Below are 18,244 nucleotides of genomic sequence, written 5' to 3' on the forward strand. Positions count from 1 at the left end.
TTCACTTACGATTTTCCGTTTCGTTTTACAAAAGTAATCCACTCGATACGTTCCAACTGTTCGTTACTAACTTTTAGAGCAAGACAACTCGAATATGTACACTGGGATTTACATATCGTCGAGTGAAGGAATTCTAAATGTAACATTTCTAGACAGAGAAACGAGATCACAGCGACACCGATCGCGTCGTGCGCACACGCGTAAATTAGACCGCAACGTATCGCCACTGTTACAAATTAGAAAGCGATTTTTTATTTTCAACGACATACTCGTACTGGCCATCGCGACGAGTCCAGCGACCGCGACAACGGAAACGAGACATCTCCTCGATATCGCTCGATTCTAATTCTCCTGTACATACACTGTATCATCGTGTGTACTTGGTAATAAAGAAAATTATTTTGTGTATCGTAACAGCAGCTCTTAAACCAAGCCACGTTCCCTTACCTGTTAAAACGACCCGTTACCACGGCCACGCGACGTCGATGGGAACAAATGCGAGTTACCAGATCTCGAGATCGATTCGACGCTGCATCTACGTTCACGCGGTACCAGCGTCGTCCGGACAAATTTCCACGCAATCAATCATCAAAATATGAGAGTAGCACGTGCGTCAGGTCATTCGTAAAAATCGACGCTACGATGTCCATTTCGCTGCACGATGGTCGTACGATTCCAGCTGAATTGTACGCGTATGCTCGTCCTCTGGACACTGCTCCAGTTGTTCGTTTCTCATTGCCATCCAGAGTTCATTAAAGATATCAGGTATCGAACGCGTCCTTACCTACGTCTTCTCCTTTCTCCTTTCTCCTATCTTCAATTCTCTTGCCACCTGTCCTCAGTAACGCTGAAGATAGCGGCTACGCGATCGAGGAGCAACGCAACAACCTAGATCCGTCTATAGAAAAAATTTTCCGTGGGTCCAGCGAAAGGGGAGACGAGGCAGTCGATTCTAAACGTAACATCGGTGAAAGTAAGACGCTAATTGGAACAGGGGAAGTTAACAAGCATATACGAGTGAAACGCGACGGCGCGATTAAAACGAGCAACTCGAAGAGCTTGAACGAGGCTACGAGGACCGACGCGAAGCGTTCGACATCCGATAAGGACAGCAGAGCGTCCTCTAGGATCAGTCGTTCCTCCAGAGACCTTCCAAAGCTTCAGAACAAGGACTACGAGGTCCCCTTGGATCAAGGAAAGTCTGAATACGCGGACGAGGCGGAGGATGAGTCTCCTGTTGCCGTCTCCAAAGCTGGTGAATTTCGAGTTGGCGAGGATTCAGAACGGTTCATCGATCAGGAGGAGAGATCCAGTTTGTACGATGATTTCGAGACGAAGGACGTGGTGAAGAGAGGCATCTCTGGGGCGGAGGACTACGAGGAGATGGACGAGGACGTTGGAACTAACGAAGACACCGCTGCGTTAGACGACAGCTCGATTGACGAGGAAATGGACAAGAGAAAGGTTCGAGGAGACGTCAGGGTAAAAAGGGAGCACGAGAGTTCGAAAGAAACGGATAACGCGGACGCCTCTGAGAAAAATGGCACCCCTGACGCGTCGAGCGGTTTGTCTAACGATCGAAAAACCGCGGAGGTGTCCGTAAAACAAGACGTTGTGTCTGACAAGGACAGCAAAGTGGCTGAGAGTCTGGAGAATAAAGCAGAGAAGGATTCCAACGAGCTGGGTGACCAATCGAAAAGAAACGTCCCCGAGAAGAACGAGAACGACGCGTCCAAAGTGAATTCTGAGAGAGACATCGATGCCTCGAAACAATCTCTGACTGCGAACGATCAGACAGAGATCGAGAGTGGAGAGAACGCCAAGCTCCAGACTCAGGAGAGCCAAGAGGCTACGGGAGATCGAAAGACGCAGGAAGTTGGCTTGTCGAGCAATAATAACGCGGCCAACGACTTGGCTAGCGATTCTTCGAGTCTCGCAGGAGCTTCTAAGACGGACGATTCCAAAATCGTCGAAGTACCCGGTTTAGAAACGGCAAAAGTCGACAGCCCCGTCGCAGGGGATGGTAGCAAGTCGAGCAACTCGAGGAACGAGGCTGCAGTGGGCGATCAGCTGGACGCGAACTACGAGAAACGAGTGGAGGAACAGATACAGAGGAAGATCGACTCGATCAAGGAGGAGATCAAGAGGGAGATCGCGGAGAACGAACGCGTGAAGGAGATCGAGGAGAACAACGCCAAGTTCGACGAGCTGCGCGAACAGGAGGACGACGAAGACGACAACGAGGACCAGGCTCTCGAGAGCGAATCTTTAGAGAAACGTGATAGTCCGTCGAAGAGATCGACTCGAAACTCTGGCAAGTCGCAGACGCGCGAGAGCGGTGAGAAACGATCGGTGAAACGGAAGAAAAGGCAAGGTGATGTCGATCTGAAGAGAGTGCAGGGGTCTGGTGAATCGAGTTCGAGCAAGAAGTCTCGTCAGACGAAGAAACGATCGGTGACGATGAAATCGGGGACACCAAAGAAACGGGAATATCCGCGACAGGTGTTTTTAGTGAGGAACGATCGCAAGAAGAAGAGGAAGAGGAGGTCGAAGAATCCTGCGTCGATTTCCGAGCAACGATCGACTAAACTAGAGGACAGCTTGCGCGGAGACCTTGATGGAAAGGTGAAGAAGTGAGATTAAAAACTGGTATTGCAAATTATTAGCTTCTACGAGTCATCGATAGACTGCGGATGTTTATACGCCATTTCCATAATGGTTCAAAATGTGTAATATATTCGCGTAAACATCCGCGGCCTAGTCGTCGTGCTTATAAGTGATCTTGCTCGTAGTCGAGCGCGTCGAGAATGACAGAAGACGAAAAGGCAATGGTGGGACAGGATTCTTTCTCGGGTAAGAAATCCGGTTCTGTGGCTTCGTTAACGGGAAGCAACGAGGAACTGGGACCACTGGCAACGGAATACAGAGAAGCATTCGGTGGTCTGAACGGAGAGCCTGGCGTGGCGTTAGCCAGATTCAAAAGGATCAAGCGAGTCCTTCGGCCATCGGCTTCGAAGACCAGATTATAAGGTGGCGGGGGACAGGAAGTGCGGCGATACCGACCTGTAACGATGTTTAACACATTAATAGGTTGAATTAGATAAGGAAAAATATTAGTAGGCAGTAGGTAGATTAATTAGCCGTGGAGGTTCGCGCGTGGAATGCGTGGTCCTCTTGATATTTAGTATTCTCAGGAGCGATAAATGTCATATCGAAGGCGTTGAGGGGGACGGTGCGTTCCTCTCTCGAATTCTTCTCTTCTTGGTCTATTTCGATGGGAAATATTCGAAAGCAGTGTCAGTTTCGGTGCACAGGCAGGACTAATTTAACTGCTACCTCGATTTTTCTGCGCAACTCTCTGTTAACGATAGTGAAAAATAAATACTTTAATTGCGAACGACGAGGAGTACTGGTGAAATGAAAATTCGTACACTTCCGTAGGTGTGTCTGGCGAACCTGCGTTCGTCCCTCGATTTACGCGGGACTACTGGCGGTTTCACGTGCTGTTCTCTACTCGTAAACGCAGTGCACCTGTGTAAAAGAGAAGAAACACGTTAGAGAAAGTCTGTCTTGTAAAAATATTTATTTCACACAGAAGTTTGCACAGAAATAACGATAATCAAGGGAGAGGAAGTTTAAATTTCGTCCGCTGTCCGTTGCCGCGGTCAAGGTGTTAGCCCCCGGTCGCGAGAAATGAGAATCGAGGCGTGTTTCGATTACCCACGCGGATGAATCCATGGTCCACGTGGCTCGTCGCTAAAGGAGGACAGAGAATGAATAAAAAGACAGGTGCCCAGGCAAATTACACAGAGACGCATTCGTAAGACGTTCAAGATTTAATAACAAAGATACGATTAAACACGAAGAAGACACATAGATCGTTAACCCTCTTTTTTGTGCGCTTACATTACGGGGGAGACTTTGACTTTATACTCTCGGCAAGCGAGTCCCGCCGTCTCCTACTTGTATATCATCCATCTCTCTCCTCATCGCCGTTCTACTTTACAACAATATGAAACAATTATTTACACATCGACGGGCAGAAGGACCACGGTGTCGTGTGAGAAATGCTGAATGCGACGTTCTTTTGCTTTCCCTTTTTATTTCTCTCTCGTCTTCTAATTTCGTTTTCTTTTCTCGTTTCGTCCCGTGCATCGCGTCGATGTCCGCCGTGTCTTGGGACGCGCACAGCTCCTCCGGTTCAAGCGTGTCGAAGACGTACCCGAGCTGGTCGCGATCGAAATTCCGTTCCACGGGGAAGATCGTGGCTCGCGGGACTATCGATCGCGACTCGTCTCGCGGACGTACTCGGTCGATCGATCGCAATTAATAAATTCACGCGAACGTTTCTCGATTTTATTCTCCGCTCTTTGAAAGTACCATAGGCTCTGCGAAATGATCGAGATGTAGGCTCGGTCGAAGGAGACTTGGAACTAGATCGGCTCTCTCTGCTGATGGAAACGGTTCGTTCGCGCGAGTTTAGCAAGCGACGTCGAGCGCGCATTCTCTCTCCTTCGTCGCGTCTCTGGCCTCGGAACTGACTTGGATCCAATTGGTGGATTGGTCGCGCGCGAGCGCGGTGCCGAGTCGTTGGTTTTAAGCTGATTTTCTAGCGACGAACATCAGTCTGACAAAGAAGATCCGTTGGTGAAACGTTCAGGCACCATTCGTTACAAAAAAAAAAAAAAACGACGCCACCTTTTCTCGTCTTGTCGGATGCAATGGCGGAGATTCGAGCGTGAGAGGTGGTTAGATTGCGAGGCGCAGTTCAAGACGAGTACGAGACGAGACGAGAGGCGAGGTGGCCGCGATTCGAATCGTTTATGATGAGAAACCGGATCGTTCGGTGCGGTGGATTCGTGTCATTTTTCTTTATTTTTTTTTTTCGACGGATACTCTTGCTTGGTACTTAGTGCATGTCGATAGAGACTTTCTTTTTATTTAAAAAAATCGATGTCTGAGAAATGGTGTTCACAATAATATGGTACAACAACGTAACGGCATTACAGACTTAATATATAATATATATGTATATATACACATATACGTGTACGTATATATGTATATATATATGCGTAATATTTATAATAATATAGGTAATCTTCTTTACCACAATATATATAACATGGCTATATACAAATATTACAATGTTTCCTTCCTTTCGTACCCCTTCCGCAGAATCGTCGCGCGCTCGCGCGCGTTCGACGCGACAATCGATCGGAGATCGAGACGAGTTACGTTTATTCACCCTCCTAACTTTCCGTTTTCCAGCTTCCCCTGTATTTCTTCCCCCGTTTCTTTCTGGCTGTTCTAAATTACCCGCTAGACAGCGCGAGTCGCGGCAAACGTTCTCCAGTTTGGCTTCGACGCGCGTGCACAGAGATCGGGACCGATTTCGCATCGAGTGCGATCACAAATCGTGTTACAGCTAACCGTGAAGCAACAGCCGTGATTGTAGTCCACTCCTGAGGCGATTCCATCCGCTTCGACGCTAGACGTTAGCTTCAGGCGAGACAGGATCGTCTCAGGAAGGACTGGTCCTTGGCGCGTCTTCCGACCCTTAATCGTTTCAACCTTCTCCTTCTCGGCGCTGAAAGAGCGTGCGTGTATACATATGTGTATGAGAGAGAGGTAGAGAGACAGGGTAAAGAGAGAGAAAGAGAGAGAGAGAGAGAGAGAGAGCAAAGAGGAGTGCAATGACGAGTTACTTTATGTATGTACGTACTTGTGTGTGTATCGTATATCGAGAGAAAAAGGTGGGAAAACGTGAGGTGGAAAGGGAGATTGGTAAAGGGCGAATGTCTCGGAGTGTTACGTAGGATTTTCACTTGAATCTCGTGGTTACGAACAGGAAAACGAGGCGCCACGTTATCGAGTGGGAATTCCTCGGGTGACGCTTCGGCTCTTCGTTGGACGCCTCGAGACCGGAAATTCTTCCTCGACCCATCGCATCCGAGCAACTAGATTCTAGTAGACTATGAAAAATTCTCAACGAAACGAGACTCGAATTTTCCGGCCACGAGGGCACATAGCTCCAGAAATTCGCTCGTGTTTCGCTGCAAAATATTGAAGATTAGACACATCGACTTGCAGGAATTCAGTTAAATACGAATATTTGTTACAGTTACTTTCCGTATCCGTTCGTTGACTGTTTGATTACGTCCTATCCTGAACCGATGTTAACCGACTCTACCGTTTTTCTCATATCGTGCCACACATTCCGATCGATCCCGTACGATCGACTCACCATCGAGTCACGATCGCTCGTGTTTTAAGTACTACGACAGAAGGCGGGTGCGCGTCCGATCGTTCGATCGGCGCAACACGAAAAATTGACGCGATCGGCTCGAATCTAGGGTTGGTCGCGAATCGTTTCGACGATCCTCGCGGATCGTCCCGTTGTTCGTTCGCGTTTACTAATCTAGAGCGACGAACGTCTGCTCGCTTTTGGCACCGCCTACGAGACTCTCTCGCGTGAGAAACGAACGAATGGAACAAGTACGTCCACCGGTGTTCCTCCCTTCGTTCTTGTCTTTATCGATCGTTCGTTTAGACGTGATTAATAAATCGCAACAGGTTCTCAGACGCAGCGACGTTTCTCGTGCGACTCGCGCGACCTGTTGCGCTTTCGACCGTCCTTCGACTTCTCCTCGGGGCGGAGAACACGTCTTTGGCAAGTACGTATACACCTTCTCTTATTATACATTTACGACAAAGTAATTTTAAGTTTCCAGGCAGTTTTAGTGTTCAGCGTTTTAGCTAGCCGATTCCCGATAAAGATCCAGAGTCTTTGCTTCCCGTCGAACGCGTCGATATCGACGACGGGGAGCGGATACCGACGCGTTTCGAAATCGCGTGTTACATTAGAGTCTTGAACGGTGCTGAGAATCTTGACGTCCCAATTATCGAGATCAAACGGTGGAAAGACGTAGTAACGGCCGAACTGGGGCTCCCATCACGCTACAGATTCGAAAGAAAAAAAGAAGTTTCTCACCCTCGCGAGAGGAACGTCGCGTACGAACGATGTTCGAGTCCGTCGTTGGTTTCGCGTGCCCTTGGTTGACTTGCGAAAACGATCGAATCTTAATAGCTGACGATGGTTCCGATGTAACAGAGGGTGGCGGATGAAACGCTGCAATAACGACGCAGCACGAACGGCGCGAGCGGTGCATGGAACTAAGGCGGTGGCGCAAAAACTCTGGCAAATTCTCGACAAGCGTTAAAACGTAGCTCTCCGCGAAACTGAATCTCGTCGGAACTCAGTTACAAACTTTCGACAGCCGTTCCATTCGAGGGAATCGCTCGATCGTTCGAGACTCCGGTTGTTCACAAATGTATCAAAGTTTCCCTTCGCGTTTCCACGGCTGAACGCAACAAATATTTAGGTACGCACGGCTTAAGGAAACTAAATAAGTCTGGACGCGTTCCATGGTACGAACACGCCCAGGAAAAGTCCCGCTGGCACCCTCGAACGTGCTACCAGCCCGAGTTCCTCCGCGTGCTGACTCGATCGTTGACATCCTCGCGCTTAAAACGTGTGTGTACGGCGCTCGAAAAATGTCGATTACCCTACTATACGTACATACTTACGTACACCGTGTGTACGGGGGTATAAGCGTCGTTTCATTTTTGCATCCGGGAGTTTATACATTTATACTCTAACGCGCGATCCATTTACTCGACGTTGTATACAAAGTACAGTTGTGTTACTTTCAGAAAACAATTGACGACCGACGATGGGACACGTTCGTCCACGCGGTTTTTTACTCTTTCACCCCTTTCGACATCTCTTCTCGGCCTGTCACGCGTTCTCGTCAACCGCGTGACGCGATGCGACGCGACTGCGAGGAACGTAACGCAGGAAATCGGAATTTTTGAACACGTTGCGCGCGACCTCGAACGCGTACGAAACGGACGCTTGGTTTTTGGTAGCCTGAACGAAAGCCGCGTCGTCGATTTTCGATCGGTTCGTAAAATACGGGAAAAGAGGAAACTTGAAACATAGGCGGACGCGCTCGCGGGTCGAACACGAGAGCGCGCCGCAAAGGAAAGGGCAAAGTGTAGAGTTCTTTTTCTTTTTTTTGTTTTTCGAATGTTACGATCGTTCCCGGCGAGGTACCGCCGAAAGGTGTCTCCCTCCTCTCTCGTGTCTATTATGTCTTTATGCGTTTCACATTCCCCATACTTTCATCCCCTTTTAAGTACCCCTCGCACGACGACGAGAAGCGTGAACCAACCTACGTGTTTTTTTGTATATCTCTTTTTTTTTTCTTTTTCACCTCCTCTGTACCTGTTAACTTCACCTAGACGATAGTATCTGTTTATTTTTTTGTTTTTTCTTTTTACCTTACTAGGATCGTATATGTCAAAAGCATGTATAAATCAGTAGACATTTTCGTTTTTGTGCTTCTTAGAGATCATACATGATACAATGTACAAAGTAGTATAAAATAAAAAAAGGGTTAATAAAGATTTGTATTACTTAATCTTCAATTAACGGTTTTTATCACGAACGGGACACCGCGAGTGTCGCTGATCGACGAGATTTCCAACGCGAACGCGCTCCCTCGGCCGGTTATTCGTAATCCGCGTTAGCTTTCGGCTGCACGGGCAATCACATTGCCCGATGTCAGCGGTTTAGTTCTATCTCCCCTTTTCGTTTCCTTTCTGTTTTCATTTCCCCCATTTCGATGACAACGGTGGCGATTGGCGGTGGGTGCACGTAGGAAAACGGCGTCCCGTTGGAAGCGCGTCGGCGACCGCGACCAAGGCTCGTCCCATTTGCCAAAGTGTCCCAAGAATAAATCGCGACACCAGGACAGACAATGATTTCTCGTATTTTCCTACGTAATATAGTCAGCGCATAATCGAAAATGAGTAAAGTGTCTCGCCTTAGAGTCGATCCCGCCTAAAGTGGGCTTCGGCGCTTGGATCAGATATGACCATCGTCGGGTCGGTGAGCATTTGTAGACCATCCATGTCGATGGGGTCGAGGCCCTGTCTGAGGGCGTCGTCCGATGGAAATAGGTCCGCGTCGAAGTCGGTCATTATCGCCGAGCCGAGGTCTTTCACGAACTCAGGATTCGTCAGGTCGTCCGCCCCGGAGAAGTCTGCGGAACAGCAGAAATTATTACGGTCTCCCGTTGCCAGCGAACGCGTACCAACAACATTTTAAGCGGCACGTGGGTAGTTTTATGCGAGAAAACCCACCGGTGAGGATGATCGTTGGGGTGTTGGGCGTCTGCGGCGTGAGTTGCTGCGTGGTGGTGGTATTGTTGGTACTGGTGGTCGTGGTCGTAGGTTGATACGGCATTTGCGGACTCGTGCTGAAATAACCGGCGTCACCGCTGCCCAATTCGCCCCCGACATTTATCGTGTCGTTCTGCAAACGAATCCCCGTAACGAGTTAACATTCGCGCAGGTATCGCCGCGCCTCGCGTCTGTGCATCGGCTACGTCTTCGGTTTCTTCGAGAGAGAGAGAGAGAGAGAGAGAGAGAGAGAGAGAGACGTGTACAACGCTCGTGGTGTGTAACATGAATAAGACAGAACCTTCCAAAGCTCCTCGTAATGAATCTTCGTAACGTCTGTTCGTTTACCTTCGAAGCTCCTCGCTACCCTACTAAATCAATTAACGCTACTCGAGGAATACGACGAGGTCGTGGGTTCAAACACAAACGTATGTGCCCCTGGAGAAATAATTCTCAGCTGGAGGAAAGCTCGCGTTCATTCTGTTGCTTACCTGCGTGTAATTCGTGGTGTGGTTCGGCGAGCCGATGTACGTTCCGATCATGTTGGTCGGCACGGGTGTGTCCATCTGAAGCGAGAAAAAGAGAGAATAAAAACCAGTGAATCTTCGCGTAGCTGGTGCGCAAAGGGGGTATCGTCGACGTGCGCTCTTCCAGCGAACCGGATGGGGATTGGAACGGGGCGAAGAAAGGGGGCGGACGAGGAGGGTTAGCTGACCCGCGAGCATTCGATCCTCGCGTACCATTAATTACACCACGATGTGCGTTGCGTGTACTCCGTTAGGTTATACCACGTTCGATCAGCCGTAGGGCGATTCCATGCGAGGGCCAGGCGAGTAAAGAAAGGGGACGCGGAGGAGCGATTGGGTGCGGTCGACGGGGACGTTCGTGGAGGACGCTGGCAGAAGAGCGCGCGGGGGCAAGAAAAAGCGAGAGAAACGGAGAAACAAAAGGCGGATCGGTTCGAATTAGAAGCGGTTTTATTCGCCACGAGGATACGTCGGTGGTTTCCCATGGCGGGATTAGCTGGCCGTCGTTTCCCACCGCCTCCGATGGTCTTCTCGTCGTAATGATTTCATCAGCCTCTTAATCTCTCTCGATAGGGAATTCCAAAGGAAAAATGGCTCGCTCGAATCGTACAGTATTAGCTAACTCGCAACGGAGTTAAGGGACGAATCTACGGTTCGCGGTTTCGGCCATTGCTTGCGTAATTCACGCAGTTACGAATGGGTTGCAAAGCGGACGTTGCATTTTCTTTTTTCTTTTTCTCGTTCGTTTCTTTCGCCTCTGCATTTTTGTTTCACTCTTAACGAGAGCCACTCTACGCCGGAGCGGTTTCGCGCGATCAAATTCGGGACGCGCGGCGCGGAATGTCGTCCTGTTATCGATGAAGCGCCGACTTTATTGCCGTGATATCGTGCCAAGGAAATGGACCCCGGTGCGCCACGCGAGTCGAACGAGACTGACGAATTTTCACGATGGGAACCCCTTATCGCTCATCCTTTACGAGCCCTGTATTCGTCGTAAACCGTGGCGGTGAAGTTACCGGCGCCGTTTCGTAAATTTTACCACTCGACACGCGCTATCGCGGCGCTCAACGACCGGATCGGGGCTCGAGACAGAGACGGAGGGGCGTAAACGCTGCAACGACCGTTTCTTATTAAATCGGAGTGTCGTATGCCGCGTCCCCTCGTCCCTGGGGTAGGGTACGTAGCCAATTATCGCGCCGACGATCACGTTTCGGGCGCCAAACTGCGAAACTACCGTGGAAAAGTGTCGTTGAACACCCTGATAGCGCCGTAGCTTCTTGTAACGCGACCGCAAACATCGGTCGAACTGGCGAACAGAAAAGAGAAGACAAAAAGAGGGAGGATAAAAGAAGAAAAAAAAAGAAAAAAAAAAGAAAATAGGTAGAGGAGGGTAGAATCGCGAATAGTTGCATGAAGAAGGCGGAAGCTCGACGTGTTGTAGGGGTTGGTGAGAGAAAAAAGTATGAAAAGTTCATATAGTTTGCCAAGGGCGTTATTTCACCTCTATCTGCGTGCTCCAGGTGCAACCAAGTTCCATGAGCTGCTGCGCGAATTTCGGCCAATCCTGACGGATGCGGGCAACAGATAAACATCAAGGTCGTAAACATTTCAATCGTATCGCTGAAGGGGGTGAGAGAGTTAGAAAAAAAAAGAGAAAAAAAAGAAAGAACGGAGAACTGTTTCTTGTCGAGGAGGTCGCGGCTACTTTTCAAGGGTTTCCCTAATCGGAGGTGGTGCCGTTGACAAAGAGAGAGAGAGAGAGAGAAAGAGAGAGAAAGAGAGTGGAGCGACTGTTCGAAAACGACGCGCCTTGGAACCTCTGCTCTGCGCGTCTGTCCGTCGATACCAGTTGGCAACGAGAACTGATGGTTCGTCGCGTGGGAACGAAGTTGCAGACGCGCGTGCAGAGAGTGGCAGAGTTCGTTGAAAAGTAAGCTCGAGGGAAACGTGGTACTTCCGTCCGGACAAACTCAGCCGATCGCGAATAATTCGAGCAACGAGGAGAACGAAGCGAGCCGTTCCACGAAACAAAGATCGTCGATACCACGACGAGTGACAATGGGCGCGACTGCTGCTGCGACGTTCACGGCTCATGGATTATTAACCAACATAATTCTCGACCTTTTTAATCAACGGAATGCTCGCCGGCCAAAATAGGAGACCGCAAGCCAAAAACGAAAGTGACGGAATAATTCATGCTAACTCGTGCGCGTAGAATAATTCATACAGTTTAACCGGTGAAGGTCAGTCACCGTGAAAGAACACGCAAAATCCATGAGCCGCGCTCGTGAGAAACTGTCGCGAACTGGCGATGAAAAGCAAAATGGGGAAAACAAACGCACACATGACCTAGCATAACCTGCAGTTGGTTAAAAACGTGGCAAACTACGGATGCGATCAATCTAAAATCGTGATCGAAGCGTACCAGACGCGGTTCGCAAAGAAAAACGGAAATGGTCGACGAAGTCGAGAAGACGCAGCGCGTGTCACGCGCGTCGGAACCGTGGGCGGTGTCTACGGGGACTCGTTCCAAATAGAGGCGCGAATGTTACGCAAAATAAAACGAGTAGACTCCGCACGCCTACTTACCGCTCCCATCCGCAAACGGGGAACTCTGATCCGATTGAAACGCGATTCCGACACGATCCGCGTGAACACGCGCGGCTCGAAAACTAACAGAAAGTAAAGAAAGCAATGAGAAACGATGCGACGCGGGGCGAATTCGATGCGAGGAGGGCGAACCGGAAGGAGCGCGACGGATCGAACGCGGGGCGCGCGTGCTCCACCCCCGCGTTCGGCGTAAAAATTTCTCAGCCACGACGGCTTCGACGCTATCGATTTAAGCCCTCGCTTTACGAGCGATAAAGGAACACGGTGTATGCCGTCGTGCACGGGAGAAATCGCGATGCGATATCGATTGCGGCACTTTTCGTCGATAAAACGGCGACTGGGAAGAGTCAGTCCCTCGAGCTACGTTCCAAGTCCGGTGAACCGAAGCGGCGCGCACACGCTCTCGACGAATGGAGTTTCTAGGATTCTCGTTCATTCAGAGAACACGGAGTCGCCTCGATGATTGAAACCGAACGCATCGCGTTGGATCGTTGCCAAGAGTCTAGAGCACGAGACCGGTGGCTGAAAACGCGACAACGATCACCGGGGTGAGGGCGAGCCTTTTACTAACCATCGTGAACTGCTCGAAGTCCTGCTGAAGCGCCGCTTGGTTCAGGAAGTAGCTGTTCTGGTCGATGTTCTCCGACGTGAGGTTCGGCGGGCCTGGATGCCCCGTGGGACTAGGTGGCGCCGATGGATTGTTGCTGTAACTCAACGGGCTGCCCTGTGTGATCAATGAAAATAACCAACGATACTTTCAGCAATTCTGTTCGCTGACAAACACGTCTACGATGTAACAGTAAAAATATCGAACGAACGCTCACTTGGATCGTTAGCCCTGGCGACGACTGCGGCGACGGCCTGTTCACCTGCTGCGTGGACCTGTACGAGCTTAGAGAGTTGAGCTGTTGTTGCTGCGGCTGCGTCTGCGACGACTTCTACGAAGAGACACGTGAGGGAGCATTATGTTAATAAACAATTCGGGGCTGGAATTAATTCCACGGCCCGTGAAACGCGTTCGAGTAGCGCGAATGTTTCACATTTTTAAAGCGCACAGTAAATTCGCGCGAGCGAAATTTCAACGATATTCTAATCGGTATTATAGATTAGAGAGCGCGACAGAGAACCGTCGCGTTGAAGAAAGAAAGAAAGAACGACAGCAACGTGATATACTAACTGGACTTTGCGGTGGCACAGGACTGTGCGGTTGCTGATAAATGTAGTGGCCAGCTGGACTGTGGGACGTCGCCGTCGGTGGTTGTGGCACCGGTTGTTGCGAATAATTCTGAAGATCCTGTTGCGAAGTACTTGTGCTGTTTTCCAGCGCCACACCCTGTTTCACAGGCATCGCTATTAACGATCGGTCGCCGCTCGTTTTTTCCTTCGCCTAGCCAGTTCGAACGGTTAGCAGAGCCAGCTAAGGACGCGAGCCTCTACCATCGTCGTTTTACGAGCATCGTAAGCCGGCGCGGTGGCTCTCGCGATCGCGAGAGGATTCGTGCCTTTGAAAATCGGGAGTCGAGATCGCCAGAGGCCGATTAATCTGTTCATCTCACGCAATTTGTCTCGAGTGTCGCCGCTGATTTATGCGCCGCTCTGTTGCCGTGAAAAACTTCATTTTCATTTCAATTACCAACGGATTTGATCAGCGAAACGTTTTTCTTCTTAAACGGCCAGTTAACGTCCATCCGACAGAGTGGCTGGTCGGATAAAAAGTTCCCCTTCCCGTGGCCCCTCGCGAATGCAAACAGGATTGGCAAAGATATCGGGTTCGTTCGGTCGTTCTCGAGCTGATATGGAACTTTCAGGCTATCTGGACGAAATAACCTTCTCGAAGGCCGGATCACGGGGACGAGCACCGAAATGGATGGCAAACATCTTCCATTTACGCAGCGCTGGCGAACTTCTCTCGACTCTGACGATCTCCGATCGATACGTCCTCCGCGAAGGGGTTCGAGCTCGAAATATTCTATCTACGCGCTCTTTCGCCCGGAACAAGCGGCACGCGCGGTGATTCCCAGTCGCGTGCCAACGCGTTGGGAAATTCCACTTTCGGTGGAGCGACTCGTTTTCGCTTTCCCCTCAGCGTCGACACGCGGCAACGAGTCACCGGATTCCAATCTAATAACACCGTACGTCCGTCGTCCTCGTCGCGATGCGCAACAACCGCTAAACTATTGCTGCGTTCCGCAAGCTCGACAATTTGTTAACAAGCAAAACGGTGTACGAGAGGAGGGGGCGAAAGAAAAATGTATCGAACGAAAACGAGAAACAGAGGGGAAATAATCGTAAACGAAACGCGGCGCTGGTTAAAACTGTAAGCGCGTGAACAAAGTTTTACCACTAACCTTACACTTGTGTAGGAACCTATAGTTAACAGGCACTGATAAATGGTTCTGTAAAACAACAAACACAAACGAACACTACAACAAAGGCAAAATAAAAATAAATTGAAATTAAAAATGGCCGTTAAGCGTATAAGGAGGCTGATACGATTTCGTTTGTACGATCGATGGGCGATTCGATCCGTTCGCCCTGCCACGGGGGAACGACATGCAACCAGCCGGGCCATGATTCATTCGAAAAGCTCGCGAGACGTAAATCGATGGTGATTAAAATTGTTCGTGATCCTGCGGCGCATTTAGGACAACCGGCTGCGTGCGCCTCGCGAGAGAACTTGCTCGTAACGAGTGCACCGTTCGGCGCTACGCTTCTTTGCCACGGTGCATTAACGTTTTACAGCCACGATGCAGGATAAAATCGATACCCAGCCAGGCTACGACTAATCTAGATGGCGATTAACAAACCGTGCCCGAGATTGCTCTAGCGAAATTGTACGCGGCTAGTACGGCGTGCCAGGATAATTACGTTCAAACTAAAACTATTCCAACGATCTCCGTTCCGTTTCCGTCTCGCGACCGCGTCCATGACACGACGAAGTATAAAGAAAAAAAGAAAATCATCGCTACGATCTTTCGATACCGTTCGTACCCTCTCCATTCCGCCCAGAAGTCGTCCATCCTCGCCATCGACCTCGCGCTACGACTTTTCACCGGAAGCTCTGCGACGTACTCGAAACATAGCGATGGTTACGAAGCACAGAAAAGCACAGAACAATCTTCCATGCAGAACTACGCATGTACCAGCAGCCACGTTATGTTACGTTGCATACGAGCTAATCAGCCTCGCGGAGAGCCAGGCATCTCTTAATCGTGCAGCCTAATCTACGTACAGAGAATTCATCGAAGCTACGGTCGCACGTGTAAAAGATGCCTCGATCCCAATGATAACGATCTCAAAACCGATACGAAGTAGCTGCTGAGAGCGGACTGCGCCAGTTTTCATTGCCGCGAACATCGAACTCGCGAATTACACGCGAAGCTTGCATCTCTGCGCTCGTCTCGAGTCCACGGTTGCCTCCTCGAATCGTCACGAACAGAGGAAACGATGCGCGTTCCGATCGATCGAAGTTTAAACGGCAGAGAAGGACGCACAGGCGTTGTTCGACTACTTGGCGGCTACTTGGCAGGTGCAGCAACATTCTCTAAGAGACTGAACGCTACGCAGAGTACGGGATCGCAAGGATATTTACTTGGGCGCTGGTCTGATCCTGCGAAAAGGATAGCCTACCAGCTTGGGGCAAGCTGGTCGGCGACAGGTTTGTGGGACTGCTCGTTTGACGACTCTGGAATACACCAGCAAGCAAAGTATATAGGTATACTAGTCCGTTTCGAAAGAGAGACTCTCTCGCCTCGAAGCAGCAACTATCTGATCCTTTTGTGTCGCACGGAACGTAACGCGACGCTGCGCGATGTGACACGGACGCGGACACGGCCCGGGTGGAGTATTCCGTCGGGGAGCGAACAGAGAAAGATCGGAAGAGAAAAGTAGACGGGACGGAGGGAAAAAAAGTAGACGCGGCCAGACAGGAAGAGAACGCGCTGAAAATAGAACCGGGGGAACATCGTTCGCGATTATTCTGATATCAACACGCGCGGTCTCCTTCGAGCGCATTTTTTCACGTTTCCAACCGGAGATATCGCGCTTCGAACCTCGGATCGTACTGCCACCTGTTTCTTTCGTCTCTTTATCGTCGTTCAAAGAAGAGTCTCGGATCGACGGAACCTTAAATCGTGACACGTAAAACGGAGAGAAGGCGCGCGATCGTCGTATGTGTGTGGGAGAATAATTTGAAAACGTGCAGCCTCGTAATATTTAGAGAAAGAGAGAGAGAGAGACAGATAGATGAATAAATGCAGGATAAAGATGTAATCGAGCATACTTACGTTGCTGAACGGTGTACTGCTCGAGTGATCCTCCTGATCCGACGGGAAGTGGACCAGGTCGGGCAACGATCGTGTGTTGCCTATGGGAATTTGTTGTCCCGGCGGCTGAGAGCTCGGGTCTATGCTGCAAGATAAACACGCGCTTTAATTAGAAATCGATGCGTTCGCAACGGCTTGGTGAACGCTCAAGAACTTTTCGACGCTATCAAATTCTCCGGGAACGAGCTGGGTGTCCTCGTAATTTCCGATCGCGAAAATACTCGACCGCGTATTTGGCGAGCACGTTACACGCTCCGAACTCCGACACCCGTCGAACGGCGAACGGAAGGGCGAGCCAGACGATCGGTATCGAAGTTTGAAACGTACGCGAGCACAAACTGGACGATGTCTATCGGGAATTATATAAACTTGGTGCACAGCGCATTAGTATGTGCGACATAATGCGCCATGAATACAATGAAACTCCGACAATAGCCGCGACGCATAAATAATGCATACACTAGGTGTATAACAATAGATCGTGCGCTATCAGAAGGAGATACCGCGGCGGATTCGTGAAATTTCGCCAGCCTTTTAGCCCCCCGCGCAGGGGGTTTAAAGGGCTGAGACGGTGAAATTGCCACGTGCGGTCGATAGACAGAGGGTTGTCTTACTTGCTTCCAGGCACTCTAGGTATTTCGCAGGACGATCTTGGCCGCTCGATGAATCCGTAATGCAAGTCTCTGTTGTCGCTCCCGGATCCGCTCATGTTGTGTTGATCTGTGTACAATAGAGACACGATACGTAAGATACGACAGACCAGCATAGAAATAAATAAGTATTATTCGAAAAATCCATCGCTTCTACTTCGACACTACCGAAAGTAGTCGCTTCAAGACGGTTACTCGACTCTGAGGGTTAAAGGGTTTTGGAAATTCGATGGAATTACTCTGCCCCCTTGGCCAGCCACAGTTTCGAAAGCGTGGTAGCCGCGAGGATGATGCGCGCGATACATATTTCCAAGGCAGGTCATCCGATTTCCCTCGAGAAACGTAACACCGTGTAATGCTAGTTACTAGCATTACCACGTGTATAACGTTTCAGTTCCGATTCCCTCGTGTCACCGCCAGATTAAGAGGAGAATTGCTAAAACCGAAGTGTATCCGAGCGAGCGCGTATTCGGGAAACCCACCCCGGCCAACGACCCGCCTCGTGGCTCTTCAATTTTAACGGTTTCGCTTAGAGCCTCGTGAAAACAGCTACGCCAGAGAGTATTTCCGAGTGCATCCGACGAGACGAACGCAACGAAACCGTATCCACGTCGATATCGATACCATTCGAAAGCTGGCAAGATTTTTCTTTCATCGACGGTGACCTTCGAAGCTCCTCAAGAATAGAAGAGGGTCGCGAGGTGGACGTTGCAAGGCCTGAAAGCTCGAGCTTCGCCAAAATTCGCGAGGCGACCACTCGAGAGCCGAAGTGGCAGGCGACGAGGTAACGAGGTGATATGATAATGAAGCAAGTCCTGAGAAGAAGTGTCCAGACGAGTCGACTTTGGATTATCGCGAGAGGGCATCCGCGAGGGTTTTCGAA

At 49.9% G+C, this 18,244-nt stretch overlaps 2 protein-coding genes across 8 annotated transcripts in view; one reads left to right on the forward strand and one right to left on the reverse strand.

Moving 5' to 3' along the window:
- Positions 1 to 661: 661 nt before the first annotated feature.
- Positions 662 to 3,188, forward strand: LOC143429316 (uncharacterized). Its single transcript, XM_076904852.1, has 3 exons — positions 662 to 765; positions 843 to 2,625; positions 2,793 to 3,188. Exons 1-3 carry the CDS (start codon positions 662 to 664, stop codon positions 3,027 to 3,029), a joined length of 2,124 nt encoding a protein of 707 aa, XP_076760967.1. The 3' UTR covers positions 3,030 to 3,188.
- Positions 3,189 to 8,685: 5,497 nt separating this feature from the next.
- The window catches only part of Crtc (CREB-regulated transcription coactivator), a 34,857-nt gene continuing 25,298 nt past the window's right edge, over positions 8,686 to 18,244 (reverse strand). For 2 of the 7 annotated variants that reach the window (XM_076904407.1, XM_076904412.1), the window contains 10 exons: positions 17,326 to 17,431; positions 16,673 to 16,796; positions 15,979 to 16,071; positions 13,564 to 13,719; positions 13,211 to 13,324; positions 12,958 to 13,110; positions 11,278 to 11,340; positions 9,741 to 9,815; positions 9,211 to 9,382; positions 8,686 to 9,110 (listed from right to left, as the gene is read on the reverse strand). In XM_076904407.1, the coding sequence (XP_076760522.1) occupies positions 8,893 to 9,110; positions 9,211 to 9,382; positions 9,741 to 9,815; positions 11,278 to 11,340; positions 12,958 to 13,110; positions 13,211 to 13,324; positions 13,564 to 13,719; positions 15,979 to 16,071; positions 16,673 to 16,796; positions 17,326 to 17,431 (1,274 nt within the window). In that variant the 3' untranslated portion in view covers positions 8,686 to 8,892. Of the gene's footprint in view, positions 9,111 to 9,210; positions 9,383 to 9,740; positions 9,816 to 11,277; positions 11,341 to 12,957; positions 13,111 to 13,210; positions 13,325 to 13,563; positions 13,720 to 14,734; positions 14,783 to 15,978; positions 16,072 to 16,672; positions 16,797 to 17,325; positions 17,432 to 18,244 lie in introns of all 7 variants that reach the window. The other 5 variants (XM_076904408.1, XM_076904409.1, XM_076904411.1 and 2 more) reach the window with 5 other exon arrangements.

Source organism: Xylocopa sonorina, chromosome 11 (genome assembly GCF_050948175.1).
Source record: "Xylocopa sonorina isolate GNS202 chromosome 11, iyXylSono1_principal, whole genome shotgun sequence".
Classification (NCBI taxonomy): Eukaryota; Metazoa; Arthropoda; class Insecta; order Hymenoptera; family Apidae; genus Xylocopa; species Xylocopa sonorina.

Excerpts from the sequence above, each read along its gene's own strand:
- LOC143429316 (XM_076904852.1), top strand. The coding sequence starts at position 662 with ATGGTCGTACGATTCCAGCTGAATTGTACGCGTATGCTCGTCCTCTGG. Across the intron at positions 766-842 it reads GAGTTCATTAAAGATATCAG|TAACGCTGAAGATAGCGGCT; the intron begins GTATCGAACGCG and ends ACCTGTCCTCAG. Across the intron at positions 2,626-2,792 it reads GCGGAGACCTTGATGGAAAG|TCGAGCGCGTCGAGAATGAC; the intron begins GTGAAGAAGTGA and ends TCTTGCTCGTAG.